This window comes from Corylus avellana, chromosome 5 (assembly GCF_965113065.1).
Source record: "Corylus avellana chromosome 5, dhCorAvel1.hap1.2, whole genome shotgun sequence".
NCBI classification, from domain to species: Eukaryota; Viridiplantae; Streptophyta; class Magnoliopsida; order Fagales; family Betulaceae; genus Corylus; species Corylus avellana.
The window spans coordinates 6,720,400-6,736,343 of NC_142494.1; the positions used below are offsets into that span (position 1 = coordinate 6,720,400).

The 15,944-nt window shown below is 36.7% G+C and overlaps 1 protein-coding gene and 1 pseudogene across 4 annotated transcripts; both read right to left on the reverse strand.

The window, feature by feature from the left end:
* Window positions 1-600: 600 nt before the first annotated feature.
* Window positions 601-1,963, reverse strand: LOC132181731 (desmethylxanthohumol 6'-O-methyltransferase pseudogene; annotated as a pseudogene).
* A 6,325-nt stretch (window positions 1,964-8,288) lies between these two features.
* LOC132182607 (ELMO/CED-12 family protein) lies at window positions 8,289-15,021 on the reverse strand. 4 transcript variants are annotated; one of them, XM_059595904.2, is made up of 10 exons: window positions 14,818-15,021; window positions 13,925-14,027; window positions 12,370-12,473; window positions 11,901-11,969; window positions 11,292-11,407; window positions 10,529-10,583; window positions 10,242-10,362; window positions 9,619-9,666; window positions 9,396-9,490; window positions 8,289-8,655 (listed from the first exon to the last, which is right to left on the reverse strand). In XM_059595904.2, exons 1-10 carry the CDS (start codon window positions 14,869-14,871, stop codon window positions 8,554-8,556), a joined length of 867 nt encoding a protein of 288 aa, XP_059451887.1. In that variant the 5' UTR covers window positions 14,872-15,021; the 3' UTR covers window positions 8,289-8,553. The 4 variants fall into 4 exon arrangements, with proteins under 4 accessions (XP_059451887.1, XP_059451890.1, XP_059451891.1 ...); XM_059595907.2 differs by lacking the exon at window positions 14,818-15,021 and adding an exon at window positions 14,673-14,782; XM_059595908.2 differs by lacking the exon at window positions 14,818-15,021 and having other exon boundaries at window positions 12,370-12,489; window positions 13,925-14,659.
* Between the last annotated feature and the right edge of the window lie 923 nt (window positions 15,022-15,944).

Sequence of the window (15,944 nt, forward strand, 5' to 3'; positions counted from 1 at the left end):
GCAAGAGTCTCGGAACTCATTGATCGAGACGCAAAGTGGAGGAAAACCCATTTAACCAACACGATCTTTCATGAGGAAGCTCAAATTATTTGTCAAATTCCTCTATGCCAAGTCCCATCAAGAAATTTACTAATATGCAGGGGAATGTCAAATCTTGTTTTTTCGGTAAGAAGCGCATATCATATGGAAAAGGAAGCGTAATCTATGAGAGGAGGAGGGGGATCTGGCAAAGAAATGGGAACACAATTTGGAAGACGATTTGGACTTTCAAATTCCCAAATGCAATTAAAATGTTCATGTGGAGAGCGTACAACGATCTCCTCCCCACAAAACAGAACCTTTTGCGAAGGAGTTGGTTAATGATGCTAGTTGTCCTATATGCTAAAGGGAGGCTGAAACTGTGAAACATATCATTTGGAGTCATCCGGCTGCACAAGATGTCTAGAGCTGCAGGTCTTTCTTTTGCTCACATAGTTGCCTCTTTGATTGGCCTTGTGATGTAGAAGACATTGAGCTTATGGTGGTGATGGCACGAAAAATTTGGTTTTGGAGAAATGCGGTGGTACATGGAGGAGATTTCACTCATCCTAACCAAGTTTATCACAAAGCCTGTAACATTATAGATGAATTCCAAAGAGTTAATACTAAAGAAATGGACGAACGGAGCTCTACTCCGACGAACCACCCTAGGTATGTGCAAAGTTAATTGGTATGCAGCAATTGATAGATCATGGACATATGGGATTGGTATCATTGGTAGAGATCATGTGAGAAATGTACTAGCCGCACAGAGTACCACGCGAAATTGTTTCTTAGAACTTGCTGTTACTGAGGCGATGGCAACCATATACGCAGTGGATGTATGTAGGGATATGGGATTGTTTGATATAATCTTAGAGGGAGAAGCCCTACAAATTGTTAATGCGGTCAATTAGGTGGATAAGAACTGGAGCAAGCTCGAACATTTAATTGATGGAATTAAAGAAGGTTTGTGTCAGCTGAGGTCGTGGAGGATAGAACATATCAAGAGGAGTGCTAATTCAGCTGCGCATAGTCTTGCTAATGAAGCTATTTTAGATGTCATAGATAAATTTTGGATTAAAGAAATTTCAAATTGTATCTATGGTACTGCATGTAACTAGGGAGCTTTGTACCCGTAATTGATTGATAGTTTATCACTAAAGCTCTCAATTTGTTTGTTTAAAAAAAAAAAAAAAAAAGACACATGATTTAGAACTTGAAATTGTAATTTTTCAAATTACGTTTCATATATATATATATATATATATATATATATAATAGCAAAATCCTGCAAGAGAGTTGGCTATAATTATGGCAATTGTCCTTTTAAATAAAATATATAAGCATAAAGCAAACCACCAATGATCCCAAGCAATGAAACCCATCTTTGTATTCCTCCAGGATTCCCCTCGTCACAATCTTGGCCGTGCACGCCATTGCATCATTGAAGATGTTGTTGAACTCAGGATTTTTAGATGCAAAGTCCCAAATCTCACAGCCATGGGCCTTGTTGAACGCAATGCCCCCTTCTTTGACACATTGGCCAAGGCAATGCCACGGTGCCAATAGCTACGGATGGTTCTCCATCAACACCATTGGCGCTAGGCTCAGCTCAGCATCATGCAGAAGCCATTTTGACTTTTCTATCAACCCGTAGAGTGTCTCCCCACCACCGTCCACTGGATGATGATGTTCGATGAAGATATTTTTGCGGACTAATTAATAATCTCATGATACGTACGAAGTAGGGGATATCAGGAGATGATGAATCAATCTCAGAGGCTATTTGGCGCAAAGTAATAGGGCCGCCATGAGAGTGTATAATGTCAGCAATCCGGGGCTGCACGGCACATTTCAATGCCATAGAATCCACAAACCCGAACATTTGTTGCCAAACTTCGGCTTGGCCTTGTACCATTGTCTGTGTTTCTTTTGCTTCCATTTTCTCTCTCTCACTCTCACACACATGCCCAAATGAAGATAGAATGTATTGCGAGGCTAAAGATTGCTGTCTGTATATAAAGACTAAAAGGAGAAGTGATCATTGCTCAGTGGGACAGGCCGGTGGGGCATATTTAATTACATGATTGAAAACCATAATAAACGCACGGACCAGACCAAAGACTCGGTCCATGTATGAACGTAGATGCAGACAGGCGAAGATTTATTCGGTGTAGATGAGAAGCAATCGTTCTCACATACGGTGCCTAACTGATGATGGGCAACTTGCAAAATAGACGTTGCTGGATCTACCCGTCTTTACCCGTCTTTGGGAATGAAAAAACTTCGATAGTATTTTTTTTGAAAGGGAACATACGATACTCATTCATTAATAAAAGTCGCGAGCATAAAGCTCTTACAAACAGAGTAAAAAAACTCTGAAGTAAATCATAGCCGAAGCTAAAGATACGGTCATCAACAACAGACCAAATCAACCATAACAAAAGCATCCGCTAACCTATGACTAATTATCAGGTTTAAAAATCAGATCTGTATCAAACAAACATCATCTAATGCATAGATAGCGCTTATTCCTCAGCCTTGAGAGCAGAACCTCCCAGCCGATACTCATCCTCCTCGATTCGTAAGTCAGAATACAGTTCACATTCACAACCCAAGGGTTTGGACCAGTAATAACGGGTAGCAACCGGATGCACCAAAGCAGAATGAGAGAACCTTATTACAAGCAAAAAGAAAAACCATACAGGGAAATAAAGGAAACAGCAAAACAAATGCAGGAAAAGAAATTACAGCAAACAAAACAAACTACAAGGGAACTCAAAAGGAAATACAAAACAGGAAAACAACAATACAGGGAAATAAAAACGAAAAACACACAAAGCAGGTCACTGCAGCCGGAAGGTGGCCGATCGCGAGTTGGCCGGAAACCGCTGCGGAATGTGGCACAAAAAGCTTGACGCGGGAGGGGACCGTAAAAAGACCCAATAGCAAGCGGTGAGCGGCGAAGCGGGCGCGGAGGAGATCGGCGGTACACAAACAAACAGGGAGGGGGAGAGTTTGAGTGAAAACCCCCAAAGGCAGTACCCACCGAGAGAGAACACAAGCACAACTCAACAAGAAAACACCAAAGACAGAAACAAGCCTAAAAACAGAACCGAGAAGCAAAGAAACAAAATCAAAGAACAAAAGCAAAGAAGCACAATCAGGGAAAAACGAAAACAAACCCAGCCGAATCAACAGAACCCCTGCAAAATGTGGGATGGGCACGGCAGAAACGGAAAGCAAGGAGGTGGGTAGGAATCAGGGGAAGCCAGGCGGAGGACGGAGGATCGGGCGAAGGCAAGCCGATCCAGTGCCCAACCCGTTCCAACCCAAGCAGGGAGCCCTGCAGATGGAGATGGCGGGGAAGAGACCGACCAAGGGAACGGCAATACCAAAGGCAAAAACAGAGGGAAAAAGGAGAGATGGGGAGGGGGAAGAGAGGGGCACCGAGACTAGGGGCATCAAGTAAAATACTAGCACCCGGAGCGGAGAGGAGAGGGGAGGAGGGATGTAGGCAACAGCCCTCCCTCCTCCCCTGTGGCTGCAGTGCTTTGGAGGGGGGCTTAGGGTTTGATGTATATGCAACAATTTCAAATATCAGCTTTTGTCTAACTTCGATAGTATTTGAATTAAAATAAGAGAATAAATTAGAATTTTTAGAAGACTCAAAGTCGTCTTTACCTTTGCGTTGTTTCCTTTTGTAGTTATTATATATCCATATACCATCAAGTATATTGGTTCAATGGCCTAAGAAAATTTCTAAGTGCTCAGGGCATGTACTAAGGCGTGGGTTTGAATCTCAGCAATTGAGAATCCCCACATATACTTGATTAGTATTAGCTGTCTTGAATTCTCATTTATGCCCTAGTGGGGCTAAGTCAGGCTATGGCTCAGTCGGACTTGAGGGAGCGCCTGCGGTTCCCACCGTCTAGGCCCTTCTTGTGCGGCTCCCAACGAGTAGGTGCTAGCTCTATTTTTCATAAGCAATCCCAAATATGTTCTAAGTGTTAAAAACATTGCCACTAGAATACATCAATGGAGCTTTTAAGTCAAAAATTATTTTTTGGTAAAAGCTTTATTTTTAAGCTTTTACCAAAAATACATTTTGGTCATTTTTTTGGCTTTTTAGACCCTTAAAAAAGTTTTCAATTTTTTTTTGCCAAACGGGTACATTTTTATTCAAATGAACTTTTTGAGTATTAAACGAACTTTTAGACCATTCAAACGCACACCCAAACAGGTCTTTAGTTTCGTATTACTGATTCATCTATCACCCTCTTAAAATGTGTGATGAAGTATGTATATAGAACACAAATCGAGCAATTTTTTAATGTTTTTTTACATGTCTACACATTGGGTGGAAAAGAAGTTGGAGATTCAATCTCATGAATTCCGTTTTAAAAGACGTGATCTCCGGCTGATTAAGCTATTATTGGAAGACAAAATCGATCAATTTTACCTAGCTTGTAAAGTTTAGTAGTTCCATTCACACTGATTGCAAAAATGAAATGATTTGGGGACAAACTATAATGCGTTCTGGTTTCACTTTTTGTAACAGCTGCCATCAAATTTATATGCTCTGTTTTATAATTGCAAGGGGCCATAATTACAGTCAGAAAGAGCCAAAAAGAGAATATATATATATATATATATATATTTCAACTGTATGGCTTGTGATGGGTATCCAAGGTGTTTGGAAAATATTATGGAATTACAAAGGGAAAATATGAAGACAAAACAAAATTTGGGACTTCAAGAAGATATCTTTAGGACGTATTTTGTGTCTCCTTTTTAAGTGTTAAGAATTTGACAAAATAATTCTCAAGGTACAATGAAGTCCAAATGTTAGGGGTAGGAGGGTGATAAATAGCACTACTCAGTTCCAAGGCTTTGCATTTTTTAAAGAGAGTTCTTTCTATTAGGATATGATGTAAAATCTCATTTTCGAGCCTTCAACAAAAATTTGACTCGTTAGTTAAAAATATCAAATACAATAGAGATGAAAATACTGTACTTTAATTCAAATCAACACCATAGATTTTTTTTTCATTTATTCTAACCCAGCGTCCACCACCCTCCACCCACTTCTGAGCCTTCGACATCAGAATCTTCAAAACTAACTAAGACGGTGACTTTGGTGGTTTTGTCAATGGGTATTTTATAAATGATGTATTTTCTTAAGAGAATAAAAATTATTTGGTGTAAAGAGTTATATTATCTTTTTGAGGATAACATATATAAGGACCTAGTGTAAATCAAATCCTTTGTACCCACCAATCAAAATTGAACACGTAAGAAAATCACACAAAGTCAAATAAGAATGAAAACATGATTAATTCTCCCCAAGTCACAAAACCCATCATTTTTCCCCTCAGTTGTAAAACCCACCCCCATCCCAAGAGCCTGCCGGACGGGAGACGATGCCGGCCGGTACATATAACGCCAGGTAGTTCTTCGGTGCTCTCTCTCTCCGGCAGCAACAGAGAAGAAACTGAGATGCTGGTTCCCTCCGGTTCTAAGATAAGAAACTACAACTACTATCCCCTATTTATAAGATAAGAAATACAAGTAAAAGAAGGACTAGAAAGACTAATTAATAAAGGACTCCAACATAAACTAGGACTTGGAATATAGACTCCTTATTATACTAGTAGACCTTTCTCCTTGTCCCAGAAGCACAAGTAGACAAGTCCCTTGCTTCTCAACCCTCAATTGCCATATGAGACCTATGTGGCATTGCTTCTCTATCAGACTTCTATATTAAAATAAAAAGGATTAGATTCCCAATAAATAGTCATTTGAAAATAGGTCCAATATATACACGTAGGGAAAATTGGATTTTACCTTCCTAAAGTTTGAACCGATTTTCAATTTGACCTCCAAAATTTTACTTTTTACAATGCATCCCATCAAAGTTTCAAAATTTTTCATTGTAGCCCATCCGTTAACAATTTTCATCCAATTTAACTGAAAATTGGTCGCATGAATTTTTTTGTCTTAAATTTCTAAAATTGTCCCATGTATTTTAACAAATTTCAAAAATTCTCCAAATTCAAACCAAAACCAAAATAATATATATATATATATATATATATATATATATATATATATATATATATATATATTTGCCCCAAACGGCGGAATTGGGGGTGGCTCAAAACCACCCCCATGGGCCGTGGGGGTGGTACGCCACCCCCAATCCGGACAAATGGGTGTGGCCAGCCACCCCCAAAATGGCCAAAGAGCCACTCCGATTATTATTATTTTTTTTCTTTCTATTTTTTAAGTTTTTAAAAAATAAAAAATAAAATTGTAGGAACAATTCAGTATTTCCTATTATTTCCATTAGAAAAAACAGAAATGGTTAACAGATTGGCCACATTGAAAAAAATAATAATTTAACTTTGATGGGGTATATTGTAAAAATTGAAATATTAAAGGTCAAATTAAAAATCGACTCAAACTTTAGGTGGTAAAGTATATTTAACTCATACATGTATATGTATATGTTAGGAATTTAGGACATATGATTTTTATATTTCTCTTATAGAATATTTAACAATTATTCGTGATTGTAACTGCAATTAAATGTTAAAAATGAGTGATGAAATGTTCTCTTTGTTAGTGTTTCATTAAAAGTTGTCTCTCTTGATGGAAGGAAGCAACTCTTGGTTATGCATAAGGGTTTTGATCTATCTATAAATAAGCCTTTGATTATCCATCCATCACAACATAAACGGGAGAAAACGATAGGCCGAAAACTCTATTCAACACTCTCCATTTAGGTATATTGTGAGTTCTTAGATTTTACAAACTGACAAACGTTAAAGTCTGGGTTATTCAATTCAAGTACTTAAGCAACAATAGTCAAATGTAAGTACTTTTGTTCTTTTTTATTTTATGTTCATATATTAAATATTCTCCCAAATCTGATTACAATCAAATTAATCCAATCTATTGATTATAGAAGATTACACAATCTATTACAACAAATTTCTGAAATCCAATCTCTTAATATATTTTAACATTTCTCTCAAACTTAACGCGGAATATTCTGAAACCTTAGTTTGATTTTTTATTATTATTTTTTTTTTGGAGATGGCAAGTGGCGACAAAAACCAAAAACTTGCTGAAGTTGATAATGACCGGCGGTGGTGATTGGAGGTAATCGTCAACAATGATCCAAGATGTGCCTTCAATAACAATAGGCCGAAAGAGGGCCAACTATGGGCAAAAATAAGAGTCAACAAAGAACTATAATGAGACCAACCATGAGCCTTGAATAGGTCTGAGTTTTAAACAACACTACAAAGGCCAAAAAATGGGCCAACAAAGGGCCAAATAAATTGAGCCGACAAATGACCAAACATATGGACAAGTTGCCTCCTTGTTTTTGGGGTTTTTTTTTTTTTTTTTTTTTTTTCGATTTCTCCCCTTTTTCTCTTTTCATGTTCTCTCCCTTTTTTTTCATATAAAATTAAAATTAAAATCTAGTACAGCAACAACCAAACGCAGAACATGAAAACAAAGCCTCAATATATCAATAAGATCTTGTGTATTACAAACTTGAACTTGAAATAAATTATCGTCATACACCATATGACTGAGGCTCAACATCGACCTCCTTGAGTAGGAATTTAGCCTTATTGACAGATGAATCGAAGGCGGTGGTAGTATTTTCTTTTGTACTGACCGAACGATAATTAGGATCAGTTACCGAACCAAACTGACCTCGTTGGTCGATCCAGTCAGATACTATACCAACCAACATGACAATGATGTGGGTTAGGGCACAAGCCAATTGAGAAGAGAGAGATAGGATAGGTCGCTTGAAGATCTGAGGGAGAGGCAGAGAAGAGAGATGAAGAGGTCAAAGGTGAGTTGCAATCTTGTAGAGACAAATAGAGAAAGACACCAAAAATCTTTCATGAAATGGTTTGGTCATCTGGTCCAGCATCCAAGTTTTCAAAAAATTTCAGATAAGGTAGCAAAAGTTTAACATAACCTAGAATTCCAGTTTGTCTTGAGATGGAATCTTCAATGCTTAGTGCAGCACTGCCAAGGAAAATTACTACAGGGAGACACTAAATTAGACTGTCATCTCTTGTCCATTGCTGACCTATAAATTTTAGTAACCTAAAGACCTAAGTTTGCAGATAAAAAAAAATAAGTCCAAATTTCTCAATCTATGTCAATTTGCTAACATAGCTACATTTTCTTACTGTTTCTTCTTTCAAGAAAAAAAAAAAAAAGAATTTCTACAATTTACGAAGGAGTTACAATGTTCATTATAGATCCAGCTTCTGCTACAAACTCATTTAATGTCCATCTAGATAACAAATTTCAGCTATGAAACCTCCAAAAATGGCATGTATAAGGTGTAGACTGAGATAGAAAACCTCTGGGGAAGATCTCCTTGTTCAATAAGCCTCAAGAGAACCCTTGTCTTGGAATTATCTCTGCATTCATAGCAAATCTCTCCAAGTTTGTGTAATACCTCTGTTCCTCTTGAAGTGCTGAAATGCATAGTTACTGGTACAACAAATTGTATGCTGGAAGATCTTGTATCCTGTTAACGTCTTCTAAAGACAGCTCTCTTTCCAACTGTGTCCTTGTTACTTGTAATACCTCCTGAAGTGGAAATAACAAATAATTAGTGCACAGAGGTGCCAAGCAAAAAGAAACAAATGAAACTAGTCTAAAAGTATTCCAGGATGTTGGTTTTACTAGATACCTGGAACTTTTCCTTGGTAAGCAAGTTGCATGGAAAAAAACAAAGGGCACTTAAGGACATATTGGACATTGTTTGGGGTGAAAAAGGCAATGCTGGGGGAAAAGGATAGAGGCATTTTTACCATTAAGAAATTTATAAAACAAACAAGTAGACATGTGATTTGGGGATCTTCTCAGACAGCTCATGCTTCTGTGACTCGTCCGTTTTCTCATTTTTGTCTTTTATTTCCTTTTGATGATGCACCTCTAGAGATGCATATCTGAGGCTGCAGACTGTTATGCTGTTGTCAAACTCTTTGAGTATCAATTAAACTATAAAGGGTTGTACAAGTTTGCAACAGGAAGCTACATTTAAGGTTCCTAAACACGATTTCCAAAAAAAAAAAAAAAAAAAAAAAAAAAAAAAAAAAAAAAAGATAAAAAAAAAATTCAGTTGAGTTGTGCTTCTGGTTCCCAAGAGACACGGGGAACAAAAAGAGTACTTGGTAATTCACATTCTGTTTTTTCTTTAAAACTGAGGAGTACTATCTCAAATTGTTGGGCATGACATTCAACTTCTTAGATATTAATAATTTTATTGCAGTGTGGGTGTGTAAAAGAGAGAGAGAGAGAGAGAGAGAGAGAGAGAGGGGCTGTACATTAAATTCCATGTAGGAAGCATGCATTGCAAGCCATTGAGCATCCATCATTTCAAAAGCAATACAGTATAGTACATCAAAGGCTTCTTCATCTTCTGCAATTGAGAACAGGCAAATCATGAGTGGAATTCATTTTGAATGTCAGAATTAGAAACCTGAAGGCAGACTTTTTCCAAATGTTAAGACCTTCGAGTGCCACCTAATCTGAGCTGTAGTAGATTACCTCCTAATAATTTAACGAAATTGATTCCTGGAAGACATCGTGGTTTTACTGCAAAAGAGACCAGAAGAATGATTACAAAACAACATTATTTTCCCAGTTCTTAAAAGTCACAAAGAATGAGTGTGCTCAAACTTGATGAAGCTGTAGATTGCTATTAAAGGAATCAGCAAGTTAAAATATTGATCCAGTTTAGGCTGTGACCACCATTGAGGGCTTTTAATAAATCCCTATTTTTGATACAATTTTTATACAATCAGGCTTTAAAGAAAGAATGACTTGTGAAGATGAGATTAATCAAACGTTTGAACAGCTATAATATTTGTTCTAAATTTCTAGTGTCATTGAACGCAAAAGTACTTTGACCAACCAAAAAAAAAAGAAGTAAAGAATGCACGAGTTCATTATGTGAATTTGTGGCACAAAACAAATACCAAATGGTGAAAAAATAGTCATTCATCAAAGCCCTAAGGCTACATGATTAAACTAGGTACCCAATTAAATGCTATTAATGAAGGAAGGTAGAACATTATGCCCTACCCAAATGAGCACAATTTCAATGGAAGCAAAAAAAAAAAAAATTGAAAGAAAATGGTATCAAATGATAATTAAATTTGTGGAAGAACCTGAGCATAGATCCAACATCTGAATCAACATGAATGATACATTAATGCCAGCAACAGCAAATGGGTATTCCCAGGCTGATCGTCTCCCACCTTGCTTGAACAATAACCTGTGGAAAGATGCCTTCATTTTGATGTGTCATATGATCAGTAATAACTCGGCTTTAGTGCAAAGACAGAACCCAGAAACTATAATGAAACACAGAGAATAAACAAGAGGTGAGAGAAACAACAGGACATAATTTTATAGTAAAATTTTCAGGAGCCAAATAACTGAATAGAAGGCATACCGGATAAGTCCTGGAAAAAAACAGCAAATTCTCAAGGGAAATATAACCGCAACCCCTAGGAAGAGCAGGTCACTATGAGCCAAAATACTTTTGAATGGCAAAAGAACAGTAAGAGCAAGGAGAAAGCATAGAGCTGCTGTAATAATTTCATCATTCATTTATTTATTGATTTATCTGCTACAAAACAGTTCCAGTTAAAAGACGTCAACAGGGAGCCAGCAACATTCTCATTTTATTTCATGTCTATTTCATCTCTTTTATAGTCAACTTCTTTGATATTGACAAAACCAAGAGCTACATATCAAGATGATTTTTGGTTTTTTTTTTTTTTTTTTTTTTTTTTTTTTTTTAATATCTCCAGCAAAACCACATGGATTTTAAAGCCAATACCAACATTGATATTAAAAGATGAAACATTGTATCATGAAATCCGAAAAGGGGAAAAAAAGAAAAAAGAAAAGAGAATTTCATACAAATATCTCAACAGCAGTGAGGAATTAGATCGACTCAAGTGTTACTTAGAAAAAACAATGGAGCTAATCCATCTTCATGTGCTGTATATTCATGCTATGGAAGAAACTTCCTATTCTCCTGTTAGCAGGATGATTATATGTAAAAAATAATTAAAACCTGAACATTTCCTTTCATCTTGCATGATTCTCAACCCACTTCATATGCTTAATAGTTGCTTCATCAATAAGAGATGGAAAAGGACCAGCAAAAATGTAAGGCAAACCACCAATAAAAGAGATATTAACTCTACCTAAAGTCGGTTGATGGATTAGGACCTTGCCACCCCATTTCTTTCCATTGCTCCGAAATCAAGCCTTTGAGAGCAATATTTGGGAAAGCAGCATGCCACAACGCCTTGAGGGCTTCCTGTTGATATGAAAGGATGATGAGATTGACATGGCATTGAACAGAGATAAGAACTAAACAAGATAAGAAGCTAAAGCATATTTTACTTTCCATTAAAGAAAGCATGTGAGAAGGAAAAATATGTGGACATGAGATTGTGAAGTAATTATAGCTAAGGTCACTCCAGAAACAGCTACAAAAATTTAAAAAGGAAAAATGAGATAGATTTGCTGATTGTACGTCCTTGAGATGAAAATCTATGTGCATCATAGATTTTTAAGCCTAATTCTAGAAACAGTAAATGAAGATGAGAGAGAGAGAGAGAGAGAGATAGTTTTGCCTATGCAGGAAAATATTATTGTTGATGGACCAGAAAGGAAGATGATACCAAAAACAAATAGTAAAGTCTCATCGGAGTTGTTTGTATTTCGCGTTCATTGAACCCATTAACAAGATAAAATTAGGAGAAAGTATTAAGAAGAAAATGAAATAGCCACAGCACAAAGAGAGATACTTGATGATCAGGGCGAGTCTCGTCAAATGGTACTTGTAATCGTTCTTGGAACCTCTGAAGTCTTTGTTCCTAGTAAGAAGTTCAAATACATACTGTAGTTTAGTGAAGCTGAAAATGCCAACTAAAGTTATATCAGCTAACATCATGGCAATGACCATCCTCAACAAGTATGAATTGATATTTAATGAACACAGAACACATTTCATTAATTCTTTCAGTGTGATTTTTCAACTAAAGTTGTCATGAAAGAACAGCAAAAAGAATTTTAAAAAGTCAGAAGTGCAGAGGATGCAGAAATCATGCTAGAAACTCTGCAATCTATAGGCAATTTCATATCACGTACACAGAGAGAGAGAGAGAGAGAGAGATGGAACAGATGGCGCTGCCATTGTTAATAAACACAAGATCAAAAGCAAAGGTTGACTAATCACAAAATGCAGAAAACAACTTCATTAACACTCCCATCTACCTGAAGAGGATTCAAAGGGTAGTCAATAAACTTCTCATTACGCTTGTTGCCTGAGCGATTAAAGAGTCCTCCTACCCACGATCGTGGTCCAACCATAGCATTAGCTACAACCACCAAATGCTGATCAGTGAAAGAACAGAATTTTTGTCAAATGGAATGATATAGGTCAGTCACATCATATCATAATGTCAGATTATTTAACTAGAAGGTGGTCATCGACCCTTGACCTTAGTAACTTCACATTCTATAATTTGTTCCAAGCTATATACTCAGAGACAGAGCAGGGAAGTGCAGAGATTGAGTGTATCATGTTTCAACTTGCAAGCAAGCCATGAAAAGAAAAGTGGCTTGCTGAAATAGAAGATAAGCCCACCAGAGGATGAGCAAGCCCACCAAACCATGGCCAGGTATTACAAAAGAATCATCAATAAAAAAAATTAAAAAAAAAAATAAAAATGAAATTTGGTTTGTCAAGAGCACCTGTGAAACAATTTAAACTAATTAGGCATAATATAGCACCCAAGTTATGTGAGTTGAACTATCAAGAACAATACAGAAACAGAAACTGTTTCTAAAATTTGGACTATCAAGAACAATAGTAATACCTCAATAAAAGGTATATTTCCGTTGCTTAGTTAGCAATAAGAAATAGGCTTTCCACAAAGGAGAGACAAGTTGAATGGGGCTACACAGGTTATGTTAAATACATGTTCTGCACAACAGCAATTGAACATAGTACACCACTTAATCTTTGGCTGTGATTTCACCAAAGAATTTGTATAACTAAACAGAGTCTGTTTTTGTTTTGGAGTTTGTTTGTGGTGTTCGACTTCTTTGCATAGCTTTCCTTCTAAGAAAGCCTTATTCATAAAAGCACCCTGCCTGTAACCCCCGCCAGAGAGGGTGGTTGGGGGAGGGTTCACCAGGTAATTTATGCATTTTTTGACTAACTAATTAAAAAATAATTGAATTTCTGAAGTAGAACACACATATTACAAAGGAAATAACAATTATGAACCTAAAGCATCTTGTTCTCCAACATGATGGAAAAGAGTTAACAAAACCCAAATATTCTACTCTAACAAATTTTATTACCAATTAAGTAGTTACTTCCATTAACTGATTAATATAAAAGATTCATACGAACCATATTAGTCCTACATTAGTATCTCATTTGTAGACCCTGAGTTCATTTTGAATGCCAGATTACCTTCTAGTCAAATGGCATCCACTTTCAAGAGCCCTGAATTCGTGAGGCCGAGATTTCAAGCCAGCATACATTACCTTAGAAGAACAAGGCATTTCCGGCACTTTTGCTATGTACAAATTCTGACTACCAGGACAAATCATTTTAAAGTTATAGTACAATTTTAGTGATATTAACCTCTGCATGTTGGAATTAACCTAGCATATATTGGTAATTAAAAGCAGGAATTAATTAAATATTGAAATTCTATGACATTGAAATGAAACAAATTGCAGACAGGTACTTCATTGATTTCTAAAGGAAATATAAAACAACAGAAAGAAGAGCAAAGTAAATCCTACAACTCACCAAAACATTGAGTCAACTGCGATATTACATGAGTGGAACTATGTGACCATTCCAACTCTTCATCACCTTTCTTTTGTCTCCAGTAAATTTCATCCTCGTCAACCTACATTTGAAATTTGAAAGCACCTTTCAGGATAAAGTTGATGCATAAACCAAATGATTAGATAGAACAGATTCGCTAGCCCAACTCACAGACAGCTATCATGCAATAGGTTGAGATTTCATTATCTAAATTTGATAAAATTTAGCAATCATGAGCCAAATAGTATGAAGAAACAAATTTAGTAGTCTTATGCAAGGTTAAGCAACATTGTGTATATATTACTCTACAGTGAATAGAGCACACAAACGCAAGGGATAATTAAGCTCATGACAAAGAAAAATGGCTTCTGAACTTCTAAGAGTACTGAATTTCTAGATTTTCATAATAAAAAGGAACTCAAAACTACCACAAAAAGAAAAAAGCAAACCGAAAACCCAGTTGGTATTAAAGGCAGAAAGCTAGTAACAACAAATGGAAATGTCAATTTCTAACAGTATGTTCATTGCAGGGTGCAAAATTTTTCCATTAAATTAGAAGGCATTCATAGGAAGGAGTCTCAACATAACAATTGTATCATTGTCTGAAGAAGCAAAGAGGCCCATGCATGAACTGCACAGCTATAAGCAGAAAAGCAAGCAACAAACAAGTGGAAAGCTGATTATTGTAATTCGGACCGATTTTAATTAGAGGGCATAAAAGCATTACTAAGAGACATTAGTAACAAAGGCACATCTTAAGCAAATGGTAACTTCTAAGAGGCTTCTAAACCATCAACGTTGGCCTGAAAACTTAAATCTTAATAGACAGATAGCGTGAGAAAGAGAAGAAGAGAAAGGTGGTGTGGATTTACTCTGTGAAGAGATGAACAAGAAGGAAAGCATTGTCTACGCCTCCTTAATCTCATGAGGGGACCAAAATCAAGAATGAGACTTTCACCCTTTTTAACCGAAAGCAAAAGGCATAAAGATAAATATGTTTTTGAAGAAATGGGTGATATATCATTGCACCCAACTCATGCTCTCCTATTTTTCAACCCCCATCATTTAAGTTCCCCCCTTTCTCCCTCACTCTTCCTCTCTACCCATTGACACACAGAAAATGGAATCATTGTAGAAATACAGGCATACCCAGAAGCTATAAAGAAAGAATTTTTGCTTATAAAAAAGGAAAAAAAAATAATAATTAAAAAGCGCAATTAAAGGGCTACTTTTACATTACTTTGATGCCGTAAAAAGTTTGAAAAAGGTGTAGCCGTGTAGGCGGGTATCTCTGGTCTACAGAACATCAATGTACACACAAGACAAAACTAAAATCCACACAGTCCAACACGCTGACACGAAGAAAGCTAGAGAGAGAAGGAATGCAATGCAAGACATAAAGTCATATAGAAAAGTACCTGTTATGGCGTCTAAGGAGACATCTTGATGGTGGTGCTCTTCGTGATGAGGTGGGGTCCACTCGGAGAAAGTGGTGGGACCAGAAGTGGCAAAGGAGGAGGAAGAAGAAGATGAAGAAGAAGAAGGAGGAGGAGGAGGATGAGGAGGAGGAGAGGTTGAAGGAGAAGAAGAGTGGCATTTTTTTGTTTTCTTTTTTTTTTTTTGTTCTCTTTTCTCTTTTCCAGAGTGATTTTGGCATACAAAACAAAGACAACCGTTAAGATGGGATTGATGAGTTTGGAATGAATGTCGTTTTGTCTTTCTTTGTCTAATATCATTCAAAACCAACCAAATTCCTATAAAACTGGCTGATCCGTAGCTCTCGGGGATCGCTTCTCTGGTTGTTTCATGTTTGTTTCTCCCTTGCCCTCTTCTCTCTGGCCCATCCGCGTGCCAATAGATTGCATCGTCAGCATTGGAGCTGATTCTTTAACATTATTCTATGTTTGAGTTTTAAGCTCCGTTTTTTTTTATTGGTTCAAGAGTTCACTTTTAGTTCTTAAAAATTTATGTTAAATAAAAGTTGATATGTTTGATAAAA

Excerpts from the sequence above, each read along its gene's own strand:
- LOC132182607 (XM_059595904.2), bottom strand. The coding sequence starts at position 14,871 with ATGAGATTAAGGAGGCGTAGACAATGCTTTCCTTCTTGTTCATCTCTT. Across the intron at positions 11,408-11,900 it reads AGACTCGCCCTGATCATCAA|GAAGCCCTCAAGGCGTTGTG; the intron begins GTATCTCTCTTT and ends TCATATCAACAG. Across the intron at positions 10,584-11,291 it reads AATCCATCAACCGACTTTAG|GGGTTGCGGTTATATTTCCC; the intron begins GTAGAGTTAATA and ends TGCTCTTCCTAG.